The 23700-nt window shown below is 44.6% G+C and overlaps 1 protein-coding gene across 1 annotated transcript; it reads left to right on the plus strand.

Moving 5' to 3' along the window:
- Window positions 1–5804: 5804 nt before the first annotated feature.
- LOC125514620 (rac-like GTP-binding protein 3) lies at window positions 5805–9052 on the plus strand. The gene is made up of 8 exons (XM_048679956.1): window positions 5805–6146; window positions 6436–6523; window positions 6681–6790; window positions 6901–6964; window positions 7594–7658; window positions 7795–7860; window positions 7964–8067; window positions 8695–9052. Exons 1-8 carry the CDS (start codon window positions 6042–6044, stop codon window positions 8732–8734), a joined length of 642 nt encoding a protein of 213 aa, XP_048535913.1. The 5' UTR covers window positions 5805–6041; the 3' UTR covers window positions 8735–9052.
- The last annotated feature ends 14648 nt before the right edge of the window (window positions 9053–23700 follow it).

The following is a 23700-nucleotide window of genomic DNA, read 5'->3' on the forward strand; positions in this document are numbered from 1 at the left end:
CCTTCTTTGGCCGCGCCGCATTGGGGAGCTTTGAGGAGGAGGGGGCGGCGGCTCGGGCCGGCGCTGGCGCGACGCCACCCGCCGCCGAGGTCATCCGCGGCGGCATGAAGAGGCCGCGCGCGAGGCCGCTGGTCGGAGGAGCTTCGGCGGAGGCGAGGCCAACGCCACCCGGGCTAGGGTTTGTGGCGGCGGCGGCGGTGGCGGGGGGGTCGCGGCTATAGGACGGGGTGAGCGGGGTGCCGACGCGTGCGTCCATGGGTGCGGGTCGCCGGCGCCGGCGCGCGCGGGGTTTTGGAGGGGAAGAAGAAGAGCGCAGCGCGAGCGTCGAGTGTGCCGCGTGCGGAAGCGGGCGCCGCAAATACACCACGCGAGGTACCGCTTCTTGCCGCGCGCCCAACTGATTATACCGCGCGCGCGGTTATTGCGCGCCCGCTAGAGCCATCCGCCGGGTTACGCGCGCGCTAAAATAGGTATATTTATGACACGACGCTTGTTTAGCTCGCCTGTTGGAGATGCTTTTATATACCGTTTTGAGCCGGCAGAGGCCGGAGGGCACGCAGACGCGCACGAATCAGCAGAAAGCGTTGCCGATCTGCCAGGGACACGACCAGCTGGCATGCATGCATGCACGCACGCACGCACACCATGTAAATCCAAGCTTTGTCCGTCCGTCCGTCCGTCCTAATTAATCACGGTGGCCAGAGAAGAGATAGCGAACAAAAAGGAAGAGCGTGCGTTCAGGAAGCCAGATGCTTTTGGCTCTGTTTAGTTCAGTTTTTATTGACGGATTTCGCTGTCGCGTAGCAGAATCTGAATTAAAGGACGAACCCAGCAGAATTCGATTTCAGAAATTCGCTGTCAAAATTTGAATCAAAAGCGGAAGCAGCTTAGGATATGCTTTCCAAAATCTGATTTCACTGCGAGCCAAGATCTAAAAGGGTTGTATCAGCTGGTTTGCCAAATAACATATATCCTTTTCACATCGGATTTTTCACAACCGTTTTTTCATAGTAAATTTTTCACAGCTGCTTTTAAAAATCCACAGCCGAACCAAACAGAGCCTTTGTCTCCGTGCACCAGGAGCTCGCTCGGACATATTTTTTCTCGCGGTCGACCAATGTAATGTATCTAATCTAATCTAAACAAAGTGTAAGTTGCACTTGGTGTTCATTTTTCTACGCCACGTCTCGGTCTGAGCGTACATGTCCCCGGTCGATCCCCCCGACTTACTATTCATGTCATCATCGGTGGAGCATTTGATCACTCTCTACTCATCGTAAGGGGCAAGTAAAGGCGGTGAGTGTGTGAGTGGTCTCATGCATGCCGAATTGCCAAGACGGTAACTATAAAATGCTTTTGCCGTGATCCGGCTTTGTGGACTGGTGGGATACGCTTTTGTCATGACGATTTGACCTCACAAATTGGCGAGGAGTGCTTTCATCATCGTTTGACTTTAGTAAATTGGTGGGTGATCCGTTCCTCTTTTCTTTCACATATGTACCGAACGAGATGGGGGAAATGCAGGAGGGGAAGAAGCAGAGCTGCATGACTTTAAGTCCCTCTGTCCCATAATATAAGACATTTTTTAATACTACACTAAGGTTAAAAAAAGTCTTACATTATAGGACGTTTTTACCCCCTCTGCGAATAGATACTTTCTCTGGTCCTTTTTACTCTGCATATTACAATTTTCTGAAGTCAAACTTCACAAAGTTTGACCGTATTTATATGAAAAAATATCAACATCTGCCATGCTAAAGTTATACAATATGAAACTTTAAGTCATGACACATCTATTGATATTGATTTCAGATTGTGAATGTTGGTATTTTTTTTCTATAAAGTTGGTCAAATTTTACGAGGCTTGACTTCAGTCAAATCTTATATGCGAACTAAAAAGGACCGGGGGGAGTATAAGATTGTTTAGATCACTATTTTGATGATCTAAATGTTTTCATATTTTTTTTACAGAGAAAGTATTTTTTAAAAGAAAAATGCGGGAAAGAACGAGCTTGTACACGATTCACCGGCGGCATTTCTGGGGCGCTGCTAACCCTCGCAATGATGGGAGCCTCATTAACCAATGATTTGATGATTGGGGTCATGGTGTGTACAGCGTGTGCGAGGGTACTATGAGCAAGCTTCCAAGAGAAAGGGTGAAAAGGGGATTTCATGTGCAGGGCAGGAAACACACAAAAATGCTAAACAATGACAGCCATATTCCATTCCACCTCCTTTTTATATTACTGTACGTGTTACTGAAGGACGGGAATTTCTTTACTTGAGTTGCAAAACATAGCATCTCATGACAAAGATCGCAAGGGGCATCTAAAACATCACCAAACGGACCAGGAACACCACATTGCTTCCCGCCCAAGACTCGTAGGTGATTAATTAGTTGGAACCTTTGTCACTTTGTGTATGAACGTTGCTTAGAGGTTGAAAGCAACCCCTTTTTAATTGACACTAGTGCAAAATTTTGATCCGTCACTGGCTACAATTGGCACTTGTTCTCTCCGGTTTATGATTATAATGTCATGTTTTTATACTTTTTTGGTGGTAATGGTCATTCGGTGGTCTAGAGACCTCGCTGTAATTTTTAATATGTTTGATGTGCTTTGCGCTTTTGATGAACTTTTATACGCTAGACCTGAATCTTTATTTTTTTGAAAAAAAAATTGACCTGTTATTTTGGGGGCATTTTGGGCACTAGCTGAAATTTTGGAGATTTCGGGTTATCTATTGCAGGCTTCTGGTACCCAACCCATCAACAACGTAGGTCAACATGGGACGTAGTATGTGTAAGGCATAGAGATAAGCCATGTGAGAATAGTATCATTCAATTGACTTAAACTTTAGTCATATACTGCAACTTTTAATCATATATAGTTGAACATGGTTGTAAAAGTCATGCATGGTAGTTGACGAAGGATAAAATAAATTAAATTACCAATATTTGTAAAATGCGGGAGTATCAATATGATTCAATCGGGATGTTGATTCTTGTGATACATATACACACAATATAAAAGCAGTTAATAACATACATTTGAGAAAAATGTGAATATTAATTTTATTTATTGCATAATTAAGGTTTAGTACTTGGTAGGGAAGCACATAAAAGTAGCCGGATAACTAACGAAGATCAAACCCTGATATCTAAGCTAACATCTCTGTTTTACACACTTCTACACTTAGCATTTGGTTTTGCTTTAGAGTAGTCATTATACTATGGACAACAACTAAATCTTTAATATTTGAGCTACGACAGCCGTTAGCCAGGTTGTTTCATGATATTGCGCACAATGTCAGGTCTATTTTCAAAACAAGATAAGTGCACCAATATTAGCAAGTTCAGCTGGGTGCCCATTTAGGTTATCATGATAAGCATCATTGTTCATATAATAATTTTTTTATTACCAGGTTTCTCGTTTTCTGAAATTATGCTATGTGTATGAGTTGCTACATGAGAAATTAAGAAAACCTATATGTATGAAAATCAACAAAGTGAATCACAGTAAAAGCGACTGAAAACGCATTAGAACTTCGAACACGTGGATCCTACGTAATATCAACGTAGCTTTACATAATCATTCTTTTACTCAAAACACCGACAATAAGATAATTTCTTTAGGATTTCGCTCACCAAATGTATTGCAACAGGTATGAGAATATACCAATTTCACATTACAACCCAGAACTGCAAAAATCACCACATTGTTTTGCTTTTTGTTGAAGACTTCTACTATCGCTGGCTACGATGTATACACATTATCACTTTGTGTATGAACATTGGTTCAAAGTTGAAAGCACCCCTTTCAATTGACACTACTGCAACTTTTTTTTGTCCTTCCCATCGCTGGCTATGATGAGGCGCATTTTTCTCCCAAGTTTCCACGACACTTTCGGCACTAGTTGCAATTATGGAGATTTCGGGTTATCCCTTGTATACTCCTAGTATCCTCTTCGTCCACTATGGTAAGGCAGCATGGATGTAGTATGTGTTGTGTAATATAAACCATGTGAAAATAATGTCGCTGGATCGACCTTCCAAACACATTCTGCAATTTTTGCTATCATATATGGCCGAACATGGTAGTCAAAAGTCATGCATAGTAGTCAACGAAAGGTAAAGAAAGAAAACTACCAGTATTTGTAAAAGGCGGGAGTATTAATACAATTAAATTGGGATACTAATTCATGTGACACATATACGCATAATATAAATACAATTAATATGATATATCTGAAAAGATGTGCGTATTTGTTCCATTTATTCCATAATCTAGATAGACTACTCGGTAATGAATGAAATTATTAAAAGCAACTGATTTGATGATAACTAATGAAGATCAAGCCATATATCTTATCTAGCCGCCATCTCCATTTTACATAGTTCTGAACTCAACATTTCATTTCCGCTTTAGGCCGCGAATACAATTCATCCGGAATGTTAATTCTGTGACATACATACACACATATAAACGCAATTAATAGCATATATTTGAAAAGATGTGCATATTCATTTCATGTATTCCATAACTAAGATAGAGCACTCAACAGTGAAACACATAAAAGCGACTGATTTGATGATGACTAACGAAGATCAAACCCTCCCTCCTTTCCGATTTATAAGGCTCAATTTAAAAATCTCACCAACCAAGGTAGATGATGAGTGGTGGAATATTTTTTGTAGTTTGCAAAAGCACCCAATTAATGCTCTTGTTTTCCTCAAAAAATTATGTTTATGAATGCATTAATTGCAATGCAATGCATGCACATGTATTGGTCAGTTTTCTCTTAATAATTGCATGCAATGATTTAATGCACCTTGAAGTCTGAATATATGATGGGGAACAACCAAATTGAGCCTTATAAAATGGAAAAACTAAAATTTTGAGATAAGCCCTATAAACCGGAAAGGAGGGAGTATTATCTAGCGGCCAACTCTGTTTTACACAGTTCTAAACTTAGCATTTCAGTTCCGCTTTAAAGCAGTCATTATACTATGAGCGACAACTAAAATTTTAATATTTGAGCTACGTCAGCTAGGCCGTTTCATGAAATTACGCACAATAGCGTGTCATTTTTCAAAACAAAGATAAGCGCGCCAATATTAGTAAGTTCAGCTAGGTGCCCATTTAGCTTGTCACGATAAGCATTATTGTTCATCTTTATATTATATTTATTTTATCAGTTCTTTTATGCAAAAAATAATGCTACGAGCATGAATTGGTACATGAGAATTTAAGAAAACCTACATGTATGAAAACTAATAAAGCGAACCACAGAAAAGGTGATTGAAAATACACAAAACTTCAAACACACGGATCATACATAATATCAAATCAGCTTTAGGGAATCATTCTTTTATTCCAAAGAACAGTAGGAAATTCTTGTTGGTGTTTTGCTCGTAGAAACGCTCTATTATCTTATTACTACAACAGGTCTCACAATATCTATATGTGTTATGTGCATATTATGTATTGGACCCGCCTCCTAATTTCTTGTATAGTTGAGGTCCGTGGTCCACCTTTGTACATCATATATACGTGTCTATGCACGAAGAGCAATATATCGTGCAATCATACACTAATTTCACATTAGAACTCACTGCAACATCACCACATTTATCAACTACTGTACTCTTGATAAATAAATAAATACGTATACGTAGTTGCCTGTTGAAATGCGTATACGTATCATGATAAATGAATTCACAGGTCCTATCCTAGAGCTGCAATTCACTCCCCCACCGCCAAGCAGTAGCACCAACACGACAAGCGGGAGGGAGGGAGGGAGGGGGGGAGCGGGGGTCGTCCTCTACTTGTCTGCTCTCGGGACAGTACAGTGAGGTGCCAAGCATGTGACCCTCTTCACTTCCTCAAGAAGTCACGCACCAAACACTTACCCCCATCACCACCACCGCAGCAAGAGCTCCGCCGCTCCGCTCCGCTCCTCTCCCCACCCCTCTTCTGTCCCCTCCCCTCGCCCCCCTTCCTCGACCTCCGGGGGAAGGACTCGGAGAGGCGCGCGCGGCCATGGCGTCCAGCGCTTCCCGGTTCATCAAGTGCGTCACGGTGGGCGACGGCGCCGTCGGCAAGACCTGCATGCTCATCTGCTACACCAGCAACAAGTTCCCCACCGTGAGCACCAAATCTTTCCTCTCTCTCCCCCTCCCCCCCTGTTGCTGCAAGCCTGCAGCCGGCTCTTGCGCCAAAGGCGCGAGCTTTAGATATGTTCCATTTCAGGGTATTTTTTTTTTCAGTACGGTACCGGTGGTGATTTTGTATTATTGGAGACTGTCGCGCAAAGGATCTTTCCCAATTTGCTTTCGAGGCGTGTTTTTCTGTGATGGATTAGCGTCGTGGCTGATTTTACATTGCGCCTGAGACACCAATTTCTCAATTTTCTGACGGGCATTGGCCTTGGCAGGACTACATACCCACGGTGTTCGACAATTTCAGCGCAAACGTGGTGGCGGACGGCACCACCGTGAATTTGGGCCTTTGGGACACCGCCGGTAACTCTCACCCCCTGATTCGACCGCTTTCTTTGCCCTGCTGCGCCTGTGGTTTGTAGGTTTTGTTTTGCCTCAGCTGCACATCGCAGCAGCAAATTTTACTCTCTGACGAATTCATTTGGTAACCGGGGGAGCTCACATGGTACCATCCTTGCAGGGCAGGAGGATTACAACCGGCTGAGGCCTCTGAGCTACCGCGGCGCTGATGTTTTTGTGCTTGCCTTCTCTCTCGTGAGCCGAGCTAGCTATGAGAATATCATGAAGAAGGTGCCGAAATGCTCTACTAGCATCCTTTGTAGTAGGACTTGTTCCTTTTTATTTGGAAAAAAATGTCAAAGAGGTTTGAATGTTTTGCGCCTTGTTGTTTCCTCTTTCAGTGGATACCGGAGCTTCAGCATTACGCGCCCGGCGTGCCGGTTGTGCTGGTAGGCACAAAACTGGGTGAGTTGTGATGACAGTGAAAGCTTTATTGTTTGCTTAATAACTGCTTATAGGTGGGCGGTGGGTGGGATTGGTGGCATGATTTGTGTATCTTGTCCTGTTACGTAGTAGTAACTCGTTGGCGTCTCCTTGTCTCGGCGTGGTTGGAATTTAGTTTGGTTGGTAATCCACTGATAGTGATCTTTTGTAGCGTGGACAGCTTATCATCCATGTAGTTGGGGGCCAGATACTTTGTAGCTTACAGAAGCTATCATCCAAATAGTTGTTGAATAAATAGTATGTCTGGTGAAGCTTAATAAATATGGTAAGGTTTAAGGTCGTTTACGGATTGGACTGCATGAAATGTCGTGTTTAAACGTGATAATGAAAAACTCTGCCATGATTGATTATGAACCATGGATGAAGCACACAAGAAAAATCCTAATCCTGCGTCCTTAACTAGCTACTTTCTATGAGATTAATCATGCACTTCTCAAGATCATTGTAGCTGTCAAAACCATTCATTTGCTGCTGGGGGTAGGAAGCCTAATAGGCCAACAAGAAATACTATCCAACACTATATATCTACGACAAATCATTCCTTAATTAAATATGGTTTTAATATTCACAAATTGTAATGTTGCTTGCAGATCTTCGTGAAGACAAGCACTATTTGCTGGACCACCCTGGCATGATACCCGTTACCACAGCACAGGTAGTACATCTCAATTGTATATGTTGTTGATTGTTGATAAATCGGTGAGCTTTGAATGTCCTTGACCTTAAGGTCAAAGAGATGATAAATGCAACCTGGCTTCTGAAACTCAATTTTGTGCTTGCTATTGCCACAGGGGGAGGAACTTCGTAAGCAAGTTGGTGCTTTATATTACATAGAGTGCAGCTCAAAGACACAACAGGTAAAGTTTTCTGTAAGAGAACTGTATGCCCTCGCTGCAGCAATTGTTTCTTCTTCAAAGTGTTTGTGTAAGCTGAAAATTCTTACACTTGTGCAATATGCAGAATGTCAAAGCTGTGTTTGATGCTGCTATCAAGGTAGTAATCCAGCCCCCAACTAAACAAAGAGAAAAGAAGAAAAAGAAACAGCGCCGGGGATGTTCTATGATGTAAGTAAATACAACACTTTCAGTTTTTCTTCATTATCAATTTTCTTTTTGATAATACTTCCCTCCAGTATTGTAATAGTTGTCATTTTGGGCATAAGCACGGTCTCCAAAATGCAGCGTTGACCACTACTAGTTATAACCCAGTCACTCTTATATTATAAAGTTACCTTTCCAATTATTGAATCTTGTTTACAAGAGATATTGGTTGTCGAAGCTCTTAAAGTCTTACTTGCTATGTCTGAAATGGAAAGTTTTGGGGAACTCAGAGGGAGCAACTTCTAAAGCTATTTTTTTATCATTCATAGAAATTTGGCACGATTAATTTGAGTCATTGTCTGCAATAACCAAATTTACCTAGAATGTGAATTGTGTAAATAAAAATCCAGGGTGATTTGAGCACCCCTTGGTGTTTTAGATCTAAAGTACACTGCCCCCTCCCCCAGTAGTGGCAAGGGAATAATAACATTGTAGTCTTACCGTAATATGTTGCCAAACCGTGCATTTAGACATGTTGAGGTTGGTTATGCTTTTGTTCTGAAATGTATATGAAATGAACGCATAGGATCGCCATCTTATGCGTGTTCTGCTTCGCTTCTTAATGTTGAATTTTGTGTGTTGCAAATGAAGGAACTTCGGTGGAAGGAAAATGCTATGCTTCAAATCCTGAATGATAAAGGAGAAGGTGTCTCTTGCCTGAAGCGATTGCCATGGGTGTGCAGCGCCAAATTGACAAACACTCGAGATCCGTTGGATGTGCTGATTGCACGGTCAATGTGTATATTTGCATCGTCGGTAATTAATTACTAGAGTTAGATGGTTAAACTAGCCCTTGCTTATGTGCTGCAGAATGCCCGTGTTTTATTAGCATTCATCGTGTTAGGAAGTTGTGTAGAAGCAAACGAGATTTTGCTGTGTCAGTGACAAGGTCGCAACTTTTGAAGTCTCGGTGTATTCTCAGTTCAGTTTAGTCTATTTTCTGATTCCACGGCCGGCGACATTGAGAGCAACATTGAAATCTTACGGATGTGCCAGTTTGGTTGAGGACTATAAATCTTTACAGTTGGCATGCGACGCTGGTAGCAGGCGGAGCATATTTGTCAACAACAATAAGGGCATCTCCAACTGCAAATTGTCTCCGTTGGCGGACAGGGGGACCAAACTGTGGACATGAATGTGGGAGGCCGCTATCCAACCGTTGCCGCATACATTGCAAACACTTCTTCAATAAACTGGATGAAGTTCATGCAAACAAGGTTGTATTTCATTTAAATATGACGGATTTCATAGAAACCGGACGAAAACGGTTATATTTTGGACATATTTAAACTAAAAAGGTAAAAAAAATGAAATAACCACATATATTTCATAAATTAGACAAATCGATTACAGAGTATACATCTAGTCATCATAAGAGACATACATACATATCTTAAAATATTACACCAAAGACTCCGCAGGAAGTAAAATTGCAATTTTACTTTGGCAGAATCTTGTGCCATACCGAAACGTCGCCCACCATTGTCCTCCTCCGCCGCTGAAGCAACATTGAGAAAGAGGGGAACTGCTATCATACCCAGATCTGGAGGAGCACCTTCACATACAAGGATGCTTTTCGAGCCGATGAACCAGACCGCCGCAGATGACGAGACCGAGGCTTTGTGGCACGTCGGCCGGGGTTCCTCCCTGTGTCCACTAGATCCCAATGCCGTCAACTTCATCCGACATGATCGAAGCAGAGGACTGCCGCTCCATGTTTCTATCCACGCACCCCACTGCAAGAGACCAAACACAACTGCAATGGTCGACACCAACGTCACCCAGGAGAGTGTTGTGCGTCGACCATCAGACACAAGTCTCACCGGATCTGAAGACCAGCAAGAAAATAGAGCAACCTGCTCCCCAACGCCACCCATTAGAACGACGCCGATATGGGGGATGAGCAGAAGCATATTATTTCGACGCGGCGTTGTCCTCGCCATTGATGCAGCACCTCTGGAAATAAACTAAGCCTATCCTAATGCACAGCCAGAGAGAAACTGCTGGGGTCCCCGTCCCTTGCCGCCGAAGCGGCAGACGTAGAGGACGAGGACCCTCAGCATCGCCGGTGTTGAGGAAGGCAAAATGTCGCCTCCCGACCGCCTCTGTAGAGCAGTTCCTAAAAAGGTAAAACTATGTTCAAGTACGGTTGCGCGGAGCTCCACTCTCATGACACGGATATACTACATTAGTCTATGGTGGGCCGCGGTGGTTCCCTTTTGTTGGGAACGTAGTAATTTCAAAAAAATTCCTACGCACAAGCAAGATCATGGTGATGCATAGCAACGAGAGGGGAGAGTGTTGTCTACGTACCCTCGTAGACCGAAAGCGGAAGCATTAGCACAACATGGTTGATGTAGTCGTACGTCTTCACGGCCCGACCGATCAAGCACCGAAACTACGGCACCTCTGAGTTCTAGCACACGTTCAGCTCGATGACGATCCCCGAACTCCGATCCAGCAAAGTGTCGGGGATGAGTTCCGTCAGCACGACGGCGTGGTGACGATGTTGATGTTTTACCGTCGCAGGGCTTCGCCTAAGCACCGCTACAATATTATCGAGGACTATGGTGGAGGGGGGCACCGCACACGGCTAAGAGATCAATGATCAACTGTTGTGTCTATGGGGTGCCCCCCTGCCCCCGTATATAAAGGAGTGGGGAGGGGGCCGGCAGGAGGGTGGCGCCCTAGGAGGTAGTCTAACTCCCACAGGGACTAGGACTCCCTTTTTCCTATTAGGAGTAGAGAGGGAGAAAGGAAGGAAGGAGGAAGGAAGGAAAGGGGGGCGCCGCCCCCCTCTCCTTGTCCTATTCAGACTAGGGGGGAGCGGCGCGCGGCCTTGCCCTGGCCCCCTCTCCTCTTCTCCACTAAGGCCCACTATGGCCCATTAAGCCCCCGGGGGGTTCCGGTAACCCCTCGGTACTTCGGTAAAATCCCGATTTCACCCAGAACACTTCCGATATCCAAATATAGGCTTCCAATATATCAATCTTCATGTCTTGACCATTTTGAGACTCCTCGTTATGTCCATGATCACATCCGGGACTCCGAACAACCTTAGGTACATCAAAACTCATAAACTCATAATATAACTGTCATCGAAACTTTAACTGTGCGGACCCTACGGGTTCGAGAACTATGTAGACATGACCAAGACACGTCTCCGGTCAATAACTAATAGCGGAAGCTGGATGCTCATATTGGCTCCCACATATTCTACGAAGATCTTTATCGGTCAGACCGCATAACAACATACGTTGTTTCCTTTGTCATCGGTATGTTACTTGCCAAAGATTCGATCATGGTATCTCAATACCTAGTTCAATCTCATTACCGGCAAGTCACTTTACTTGTTCCGTAATACATCATCCCGCAACTAACTCATTAGTTGCAATGCTTGCAAGGCTTAAGTGATGTGCATTACCGAGAGGGCCCAGAGATACCTCTCCGACAATCGGAGTGACAAATCCTAATATCGAAATATGCCAACCCAACAAGTACCTTCGAAGACACCTATAGAGCACCTTTATAATCACCCAGTTACGTTGTGACGTTTGGTAGCACACAAAGTGTTCCTCCGGTAAACGGGAGTTGCATAATATCATAATCATAGGAACATGTATAAGTCATGAAGAAAGCAATAGCAACATACTAAACGATCGAGTGCTAAGCTAAGTGAATGGGTCAAGTCAATCACATCATTCTCCTAATGATGTGATCCCGTTAATCAAATGACAACTCATGTCAATGGCTAGGAAACATAACCATCTTTGATCAACAAGCTAGTCAAGTAGAGGCATACTAGTGACACTCTGTTTGTCTCTGTATTCTCACAAGTATTATGTTTCCGATTAATACAATTCTAGCATGAATAATAAACATTTATCATGGTATAAGGAAATAAATAATAACTTTATTATCGCCTCTAGGGCATATTTCCTTCAGTCTCCCACTTGCACTAGAGTCAATAATCTAGATTACACAGTAATGATTCTAACACCCATGGAGCCTTGGTGATGTTCTTGTTTTTCTCGTGGAAGAGGCTTAGTCAACGGGTCTGCAACATTCAGATCTGCATGTATCTTGCAAATTTCTCTATCTCCCACCTGGACTAGACCCCGGATGGAATTGAAGCGTCTCTTGATGTGCTTGGTTCTCTTGTGAAATCTGGATTCCTTCACCAAGGCAATTGCACCAGTATTGTCACAAAAGATTTTCATTGGACCCGATGCACTAGGTATGACACCTAGATCGGATATGAACTCCTTCATCCAGACTCCTTCATTTGCTGCTTCCGAAGCAGCTATGTACTCCGCTTCACACGTAGATCCCGCCACGACGCTTTGTTTAGAACTGCACCAACTGACAGCTCCACCGTTCAATGTAAACACGTATCCGGTTTGTGATTTAGAATCATCTGGATCAGTGTCACAAGCTTGCATCAACGTAACCATTTACGATGAGCTCTTTGTCACCTCCATATACGAGAAACATATCCTTAGTCCTTTTCAGGTATTTCAGGATGTTCTTGACCGCTGTCCAGTGATCCACTCCTGGATTACTTTGGTACCTCCCTGCTAGACTTATAGCAAGACACACATCAGGTCTGGTACACAACATTGCATACATGATAGAGCCTATGGCTGAAGCATAGGGAACATCTTTCATTTTCTCTCTATCTTCTGCAGTGGTCGGGCATTGAGTCTTACTCAATTTCACACCTTGTAACACAGGCAAGAATCCTTTCTTTGCTTGATCCATTTTGAACTTCTTCAAAACTTTGTCAAGGTATGTGCTTTGTGAAAGTCCAATTAAGCGTCTTGATCTATCTCTATAGATCTTAATGCCCAATATGTAAGCAGCTTCACCGAGGTATTTCATTGAAAAACTCTTATTCAAGTATCCCTTTATGCTATCCAGAAATTCTATATCATTTCCGATTAGTAATATGTCATCCACATATAATATCAGAAATGCTACAGAGATCCCACTCACTTTCTTGTAAATACAGGCTTCTCCAAAAGTCTGTACAAACCTAAATGCTTTGATTACACTATCAAAGCGTTTATTCCAACTCCGAGAGGCTTGCACCAGTCCATAAATGGATCGCTGGAGCTTGCACACTTTGTTAGCTCCTTTTGGATCGACGAAACCTTTCGGCTGTATCATATACAACTCTTCTTCCAGAAATCCATTCAGGAATGCATTTTTGACATCCATCTGCCAAATTTCATAATCATAAAATGCGGCAATCGCTAACATGATTCGGACAGACTTAAGCATCGCTACGGGTGAGAAGGTCTCATCGTAGTCAATCCCTTGAACTTGTCGAAAACCTTTTGCGACAAGTCGAGCTTTGTAGACAGTAACATTACCGTCAGCATCAGTCTTCTTCTTGAAGATCCATTTATTCTCAATTGCTTGCCGATCATTGGGCAAGTCAACCAAAGTCCACACTTTGTTCTCATACATGGATCCCATCTCAGATTTCATGGCTTCAAGCCATTTTGCGGAATCTGGGCTCACCATCGCTTCTTCATAGTTTGTAGGTTCATCATGATCTAGTAGCATGACTTCCAGAACAGGATTACCGTACCACTCTGGTGCGGATCTTACTCTGGTTGATCTACGAGGTTCAGTAGAAACTTGTTCTGAAGTTTCATGATCATCGTCATTAGCTTCCTCACTAATTGGTGTAGGTGTCACAGAAACCGTTTTCTGTGATGTACTACTTTCCAATAAGGGAGTAGGTACAGTTACCTCATTGAGTTCTACTTTCCTCCCACTTACTTCTTTCTAGAGAAACTCCTTCTCTAGAAAGTTTCTGAATTTAGCAACAAAAGTCTTGCCTTCGGATCTGTGATAGAAGGTGTATCCAATAGTTTCCTTTGGATATCCTATGAAGACACATTTCTCCGATTTGGGTTCGAGCTTATCAGGTTGAAGCTTTTTCACATAAGCATCGCTGCCCCAAACTTTAAGAAACGACAATTTTGGTTTCTTGCCAAACCATAGTTCATAAGGCGTCATCTCAACAGATTTCGATGGTGCCCTATTTAACGTGAATGCGCCCGTCTCTAAAGCATAACCCCAAAACGATAGCGGTAAATCAGTAAGAGACATCATAGATCGCACCATATCTAGTAAAGTACGATTACGACGTTCGGACACACCATTACGCTGTGGTGTTCCGGGTGGCATGAGTTGCGAAACTATTCCGCATTGTTTCAAATGTACACCAAACTCGTAACTCAAATATTCTCCTCCACGATCAGATCGTAGAAACTTTATTTTTTGTTACGATGATTTTCAACTTCACTCTGAAATTCTTTGAACTTTTCAAATGTTTCAGACTTATGTTTCATTAAGTAGATATACCCATATTTGCTTAAGTCATCTATGAAGGTGAGAAAATAACGATATCCGCCACGAGCCTCAACATTCATGGGACCACATACATCTGTATGTATGATTTCCAACAAATCCGTTGCTCTCTCCATAGTACCAGAGAAAGGTGTTTTGGTCATCTTGCCCATAAGGCACGGTTCGCAAGTACCAAGTGATTCATAATCAAGTGGTTCCAAAAGTCCATCAATATGGAGTTTCTTCATGCGCTTTACACCTATATGACCCAAACGGCAGTGCCACAAATAAGTTGCACTATCATTATCAACTTTGCATCTTTTGGCTTCAACATTATGAATATGTGTGTCACTACTATCGAGATTTAATAAGAATAGACCATTCTTCAAGGGTGCATGACCATAAAAGATATTACTCATATAAATAGAACAACCATTATTCTCTGATTTAAATGAATAACTGTCTCGCATCAAACAAGATCCAGATATAATGTTCATGCTCAACGCTGACACGAAATAACAATTATTTAGGTCTAATACTAATCCCGAAGGTAGATGTAGAGGTAGCGTACCGACCGCGATCACATCGACTTTGGGACCATTTCTCACGCGCATCGTCACCTCATCCTTAGCCAATCTTCGCTTAATCCGTAGTCCCTGTTTCGAGTTGCAAATATTAGCAACAAAACCAGTATCAAATACCCAGGTGCTACTGCGAGCATTAGTAAGGTACACATCAATAACATGTATATCACATATACCTTTGTTCACCTTGCCATCCTTCTTATCCGCCAAATACTTGGGGCAGTTCCGCTTCCAATGACCAGTCTGCTTGCAGTAGAAGCACTCAGTTTCAGGCTTAGGTCCAAATTTGGGTTTCTTCTCCTGAGCAGCAACTTGCTTGCTGTTCTTCTTGAAGTTCCCCTTCTTCTTCCCTTTGCCCTTTTTCTTAAAACTAGTGGCCTTGTTGACCATCAACACTTGATGCTCCTTCTTGATTTCTACCTCCGCAGCTTTTAGCATTGCGAAGAGCTCGGGAATTGTCTTATCCATCCCTTGCATATTATAGTTCATCACAAAGCTCTTGTAGCTAGGTAGAAGTGATTGGAGAATTCTGTCAATGACGCAATCATCTGGAAGATTAACTCCCAATTGAATCAAGTGATTATTATACCCAGACATTTTGAGTATATGCTCACTGACAGAACTGTTCTCCTCCATCTTGCAGCTATAGAACTTATTGGAGACTTCATATCTCTCAATCCGGGCATTTGCTTAAAATATTAGCTTCAACTCCTGGAACATCTCATATGCTCCATGACATTCAAAACGTCGTTGAAGTCCCGATTCTAAGCCGTAAAGCATGGCACACTAAACTATCGAGTAGTCATCAGCTTTGCTCTGCCAGACGTTCATAACATCTGGTGTTGCTCCAGCAGCAGGCCTGGCACCCAGCGGTGCTTCTAGGACGTAATTCTTCTGTGCAGCAATGAGGATAATCCTCAAGTTACGGACCCAGTCCGTATAATTGCTACCATCATCTTTCAACTTTGCTTTCTCAAGGAACGCATTAAAATTCAACGGAACAACAACACGGGCCATCTATCTACAATCAAACATAAACAAGCAAGATACTATCAGGTACTAAGTTCATGATAAATTTAAGTTCAATTAATCATATTACTAAAGAACTCCCACTTAGATAGACATCCCTCTAATCCTCTAAGTGATCACGTGATCCAAATCAACTAAACCATGCCCGATCGTCACGTGAGATGGAGTAGTTTCATTGGTGAACATCACTATGTTGATCATATCAACTATATGGTTCACGCTCGACCTTTCGGTCTCCGTGTTCCGAGGCCATATCTGTTATATGCTAGGCTCGTCCAGTTAAACCTGAGTATTCTGCGTGTGCAACTGTTTTGCACCCGTTGTATTTGAATGTAGGGACTATCACACCCGATCATCACGTGGTGTCTCAGCACGAAGAACTTTCGCAACGGTGCATACTCAGGGAGAACACTTTTACTATGATAATTTAGTGAGGGATCATCTTATAATGCTACCGTCAATCAAAGCAAGATAAGATGCATAAAAGATAAACATCACACGCAATCAATATAAGTGATATGATATGGCCATCATCATCTTGTGCTTGTGGTCTCCATCTTCGAAGCACCGTCATGATCACCATCGTCACTGGCGCGACACCTTGATCACCATCGTAGCATCGTTGTCGTCTCGCCAATCTTATGCTTCCACGACTATCGCTACCGCTTAGTGATAAAGTAAAGCATTACAGCGCAATTGCATTGCATACAATAAAGCGACAACCATATGGCTCCTGCCAGTTGCTGATAACTCGGTTACAAAACATGATCATCTCATACAATAAAATTTAGCATCATGTCTTGACCATATCACATCACAACATGCCCTGCAGAAACAAGTTAGACGTCCTCTACTTTGTTGTTGCAAGTTTTACGTGGCTGCTACGGGCTTAAGCAAGAACCAATCTTACCTACGCATCAAAACCACAACGATAGTTTGTCAAGTTGGTGTTGTTTTAACCTTCGCAAGGACCGGGCGTAGCCACACTTGGTTCAACTAAAGTTGGAGAAACTGACACCCGCCAGCCACCTGTGTGCAAAGCACGTCGGTAGAACCAGTCTTGCGTAAGTGTACGCGTAATGTCGGTCCGGGCCGCTTCATCCAACAATACTGCCGAACCAAAGTATGACATGCTGGTAAGCAGTATGACTTATATCGCCCACAACTCACTTGTGTTCTACTCGTGCATATAACATCAGCACATAAAACCTAGGCTCGGATGCCACTGTTGGGGAACGTAGTAATTTCAAAATTTTCCTACGCACACGCAAGATCATGGTGATGCATAGCAACGAGAGGGGGGAGTGTTGTCTACGTACCCTCATAGACCGACAACGGAAGCGTTATGACAACGCGGTTGATGTAGTCGTACGTCTTCACGGCCCGACCGGTCAAGCACCGAAACTACGGCACCTCCAAGTTCTAGCACACGTTCAGCTCGATGACGATCCCCGGACTCCGATCCAGCAAATTGTCGGGGAAGAGTTCCGTCAGCACAACGGCGTGGTGACGATCTTGATGTTCTACCGTCGCAGGGCTTCGCCTAAGCACCGCTACAATATTATCGAGGATTATGGTGGAGGGGGGCACCTCACACGGCTAAGAGAATGATCTCCAAGATCAACTTGTGTGTCTAGAGGTGCCCCCTGCCCCCGTATATAAAGGAGCAAGGGGGAGGGGCGGCCGGCCAGGGAGGAGTCCTACTCCTACCGGGAGTAGGACTCCCTCCTTTTTCCTTGTCCAACTAGGAGAGGGGGAAGGAAGGGAGACAAGAGAGGAAGGATAGGGGGGCGCCGCCCCCCTCCTTGTCCAATTCGGACTAGAGGGGGAGGGGGCGCGCGGCCTGCCCTGGCCGCCCCTCCTCTTCTCCACTTTGGGCCCATGAGGCCCATTAACCCCCGGGAGGGTTCCGGTAACCCCCCGGTACTCCGGTTTTATCCGAAACTTCTCCGGAACACTTCCAGTGTCCGAATATAGCCGTCCAATATATCAATCTTTATGTCTTGACCATTTTGAGACTCCTCTTCATGTCCGTGATCACATCCGGGACTTCGAACAATCTTCGGTACATCAAAATATATAAACTCATAATGAAACTGTCATCGTAACATTAAGCGTGCGGACCCTACGGGTCCGAGAACAATGTAGACATGACCGAGACACGTCTCCAGTCAATAACCAATAGCGGAACCTGGATGCTCATATTGGCACCTACATTTTCTACGAAGATCTTTATCGGTCAGACCGCATAACAACATACGTTGTTCCCTTTGTCATCGGTATGTTACTTGCCCGAGATTCGATCGTCGGTATCTCAATACCTAGTTCAATCTTGTTACCGGCAAGTCTCTTTACTTGTTTCGTAATACATCATCTCGCAACTAACTCATTAGTTGCAATGCTTGCAAGGCTTATGTGATGTGCATTACCGAGAGGGCCCAGAGATACCTCTCCGACAATCGGAGTGACAAATCCTAATCTCGAAATACGCCAACCCAACATGTACCTTTGGAGACACTTGTAGAGCTCCTTTATAATCACCCAGTTACGTTGTGACGTTTGGTAGCACACAAAGTGTTCCTCCGGCAAACGGGAGTTGCATAATCTCATAGTCATAGGAACATGTATAAGTCATGAAGAAAGCAATAGCAACATACTAAACGATCGGGTGCTAAGCTAATGGAATGGGTCATGTCAATCACATCATTCTCCTAATGATGTGATCCCGTTAATCAAATGACAACACATGTCTATGGTTAGGAAACATAACCATCTTCGATTAACGAGCTAGTCAAGTAGAGGCATACTAGTGACGTTTAGTTTGTCTATGTATTCACACAAGTATTATGTTTCCGGTTAATACAATTCTAGCATGAATAATAAACATTTATCATGATATAAGGAAATAAAATAATAACTTTATTATTGCCTTTAGGGCATATTTCCTTTAGTGACGCCCCGAGTCCGATGCGCCAGGTGTCTTACAGTTATTTGCCGACGTTGCCATGTCATTTGCTTGCGTGTTGCATGTTGCCATGTCATCATGTGCATTGCATCATCATGTTTTCAAAACTTGCATCCGTCCCGGCCTCCTTGTTTCTTCCGTTGTCCGTTCTGAGTCCAGACACCCTTGCACGCGCCCGTGGCACGTCCGAAATATTATTTTATAAGTGGCCGGAAAATGTTCTCGGAATGGGTTGAAAGTTGGCATGCGGTGTTGTTATAGTGTAGATAGGCCGCCTGCCAAGTTTCATCTTGTTCGGAGTCCGTTTGACGCCCCAACGGATAACTATAGCGGCAATATAGCTGGTCTAGCGTCGGACGTTTTCGGTCTCCGGAAACAGTCGCCGGGCCTTTCTCTCTTCTCTTTTCTCAGCCTGAGGCCTTCTGCACAGACCACTACCTACCGCCAGGCCCAACCTAACCTCTCTCGTCAGCTCGCAGCCTCCTCGCGCGCGCGTCCGAAAAGCTGTCTCGGACCCGACCCGGGCAGTCATCACAGTTGGGTCCGGATCATCCCCAAACATCTACAAAACGTCTCCGTTTTGTTATTTGGGCTTCCTAGTGTATTTTTCTCGACCGCTCGATTTTAATCGGAGGGACGGATTAGCCCCTAAACTCTCCCTGTTTTCCTTATATATACGCCTTAGTCTAAATCGGGACAAAACCCTAAAACCGAGGGCACTTGTCCCATCTTTCCCTTTCGGCCGCCGCCACTCTCTCATCGGGATCCTCCCCGATCCACCCACCTCCTCTCCCTTGAATTCCCCATCTGGCCAATCCCGCAGCCTCCTCCCGATCCACCAGCCAGCCACCACCAAATCCTCCTCCTTGCCTCGATCAAGCCCACAAGAGAGGAGCTCCTCCTCTGCTTTCTCCTCGAGGCCGCAACCTCCTCGTCCCGATCCATGGGCGACTCGCCGGAGTCCAGTCGCCGGTCCAATAGCTCCCCTGCGCCCCTGCCTTTCCCTTCCCTTTCTCTCTCTCCCTCTCATCTCCCTGCTTCCTCTCTCTCACAGGGAACCGTGCCTCCAAGGCGTCGTCACCTCGACTGCCTGGACCGCACGCGCGTCAAGTCTGCTCGTCCGCTTCGACCCGCCGCCCCACCAAATCGTTGGAGTCCGCCGTGGCATCTGAACCCCGCTGCTGCATCCTCTCCATCCTGCTCGTCCCGCCGGCCTCCCTGTTGCCGCGAGTGCAGACGCCGGTGAATCTCGCAGGTCGCCGCCTCGCCAAGTCCCTCGCCTCGCCGTCCTGCGCCTGGAGCCGCGCCCCTCCGTCATCTCTTCCTTGAGCCACTGCAGCAGGCGGACCTCCGCATCCGGCCACGCCGCCGGCAAGCCCTGCCTCCTCCACCTCAACTCCGGCCGAATCGGTTCGGTTCCCCGCCGCCCCGCCAAGTACAGGGAGCCGCCTCTGCTTCGATTCGGTAGGGAACAGGACCCCGACGACCTCCACCGCCCGGATCCATGTCACCCATGCCGCCAGCTTCCGCGTCTACTTCTTCTACCCACGCTGGCGCGCCGCCCTTAGCCTAGTCCACCGTCGCCGGCCTCCGCTCGCTCTGCTTCGAGCAGAGACGAACCTCTGCAGCTGCCGCGCCCTGCTTCTCTGCGCTGAGGACGAGTAGCGGTGCCCGTGTTGACTCTCTCCGTTTTGACCGAGCCGGCCCACCTTTTCTTTTCCAGCAAGGCCGGCCTACCTCTCTAGATCTGGGCTTTGGCCCATGGTGAGAAACCCCAGCCCATCTACCCGTTTGCCCCTGCGCACTGTTGGGCCATTCAGTTTCGGCCCGATATCTGTTTTTTTTCTCAGTTCTGCGATTTAGTTATTATTCCAGAGAACGGCAGTTTTGCAGTTTAGACCCCTAAAATCATGCATATTTTAACTCACAAACTAAGCATCACATGTAAAAACTTAATATATGAAAAATGCTTAGAATCTTGTCTAGTTTCATAATATGCAATTTTCATCCATGTTTAAAATGTTTAAATGTTGTTTGATTAATTTTTTCTCTATGCCATGTTAAAATGCTTTAATTCATAACTAAATAACCGTAGCTCCAAATTGTATAAACTTTATATGTAGATGGGGTAGAAAAATGCATAGTTTAACATGGTGGTATCTCTTTGCATGTTTAACAACTATAAAATATGGTTTAGGGCAGAACAATACCAAACCCATAATTATGCTCATGAGGATTTTTCCGGACTTGTTGCTTGTTGTTCCGGCCTCATTTAAACTTGTCTAGATAGGTAGTTTCTTTTGCTTCACCCTTTTGCCATGTTTAACAACATTTAATATTGTTGGGTACATAAACGAGATCGAACTAAATAACTTGAATTTAGTGTTCCGTCAATATGCAACTCATTGCATATTGAGCTCCACTTAATTTGTAGGATTGTTTGTGCACTTTTCCATGCCATGTATCATTAAACCGGACATGCATCATACTTGGTTGTGCGTCATGCCATGATTATGTGTTGGTTGTTTACTATGTTGTGTGCTTCTTTCCGGTGTTGCTTCTTCGGATTGGTTCCGATAACGTCGCGTTTGTGAGGACCCCTTCGACTACGTCCGTTTGTCTTCTTCATGGACTCGTTCTTCTTCCTTGCGGGATTTCAGGCAAGATGACCATACCCTCGAAATCACTTCTATCTTTGCTTGCTAGTTGCTCGCTCTTTTGATATGCCTATGCTGCGATACCTACCACTTGCTTATCATGCCTCCCATATTGTTAAGCCAAGCCTCTAACCCACCTTGTCCTAGCAAACCGTTGTTTGGCTATGTTACCGCTTTGCTCAGCCCCTCTTATAACGTTGTTAGTTGCAGGTGAAGATTGGAGTTTGTTCCTTGTTGGAACATGGATATTTGTTGGGATATCACAATATCTCTTATTTAATTAATGCATCTATATACTTGGTAAAGGGTGGAAGGCTCGGCCTTATGCCTGGTGTTTTGTTCCACTATTGCCGCCCTAGTTTCTGTCATATCGGTGTTATGTTCCCGGATTTTGCGTTCCTTACATGGTTGGGTTATAATGGGAACCCCTTGACAGTTCGCTTTGAATAAAACTCCTCCCGCAAGGCCCAACATTGGTTTTACCATTTGCCACCTAGACCTTTTCTTTTCCCTTGGCAGTCGCGCTCCCGAGGGTCATCTTTATTTTAACCCCCGGGCCAGTGCTCCTCTGAGTGTTGGTCCAACCTGTCAGCTGCCGGTGGCCACCAGGGGCAACTCTGGGCTGGTCTACCGGAACCTTGGACAATCCGGTGTGCCCTGAGAACGAGATATGTGCAGCTCCTATCGGGATTTGTCGGCACATTCGGGGTACTTTGCGGGTCTTGTTTTACCATTGTCGAGGATGTCTTGTAACCGGGATGTCGAGCCTGATCGGATTGTCTTGGGAGAAGTAATATCCTTCGTTGACCGTGAGAGCTTGTGATGGGCTAAGTTGGGACACCCCTGTAGGGATTTGAACTTTCGAAAGCCGTGCCCGCGGTTATGGGCAGATGGGAATTTGTTAATGCCCGGCTGTAGAAAACCTGAAGCTTATCTTAATTAAAACACATCAACTGCGTGTGTAATCGTGATGGTCTCTTCTCAGCGGAGTCTGGGAAGTGAACATGGTGTCGGAGTAATGCTTGACGTAGGTTGTTCTAGGATCACTTCTTGATCATAGTTTATCGACCGTGCTTTTGCCTTCTCTTCTCGCTCTCATTTGCGTATGTTAGCCACCATATATACTAGTCGCTTGCTGCAGCTCCACCTCATACCTTTTACCCTTCCTATAAGCTTAAATAGTCTTGATCGCGAGGGTGTGAGATTGCTGAGTCCCCGTGACTCACAGATACTTCCAAAACCAGTTTGCAGGTGCCGATGTTACCGAGCAGGTGACGCAACCAAGCTCAAGGAGGAGCTCGATGAAGATCTTGTCCTTTGGGTTGTTTCGTTCTAGTCGATTAGTAGTGGAGCCCAGTTGGGGTCGATCGGGGATCTGTGTAGCATTTGGGGTAGTCTTCTTTTATTTTGGTTCCGTAGTCGGACCTTGATTGCATCAGGATGATGTAATGCTTTATTCATGTTTTGTGTGAAGTGGCGATTGTAAGCCAACTATGTATCTTTTTCCCTTATGTATTACATGGGTTGTGTGAAGATTACCTCACTTGCGACATTGCTTACAATGCGGTTATGCCTCTAAGTCGTGCTGCGACACGTGGGAGATATATCCGCATCGTGGGCGTTACAATCTTAGTGGGATTTATAAGGTTGAAAAGGAAAGGCTCCTTACACTTATGCAGTCCCTTGATCTAAAAGACGAGTCCACGATTCTTTAAGTCACGAAGCTTAATGCAAAACTAGAGGCGGAGATGAGATTGAAAGAGATTCTTCGTGAGGAGGAATTGAAGTGGGCGCTGCGGGTTAAGGTTCGCAAAGTCGTCCAGGGGGACGTGAACACTCAATTCTTTCACATGATTGCTAATGGCAAGCATCGAAAGAAGAGAATCTTTCAGCTTGAACAAGACGAAGGGACAATTCTAGGACAGAAAAACCTAAAACTTTACATAACCGAATACTATAAGCAGTTGTTTGGGCCGCCGGAGGATAATTGTGTATCCCT

This window comes from Triticum urartu, chromosome 6, assembly GCF_003073215.2.
Source record: "Triticum urartu cultivar G1812 chromosome 6, Tu2.1, whole genome shotgun sequence".
Lineage (NCBI taxonomy): Eukaryota > Viridiplantae > Streptophyta > Magnoliopsida > Poales > Poaceae > Triticum > Triticum urartu.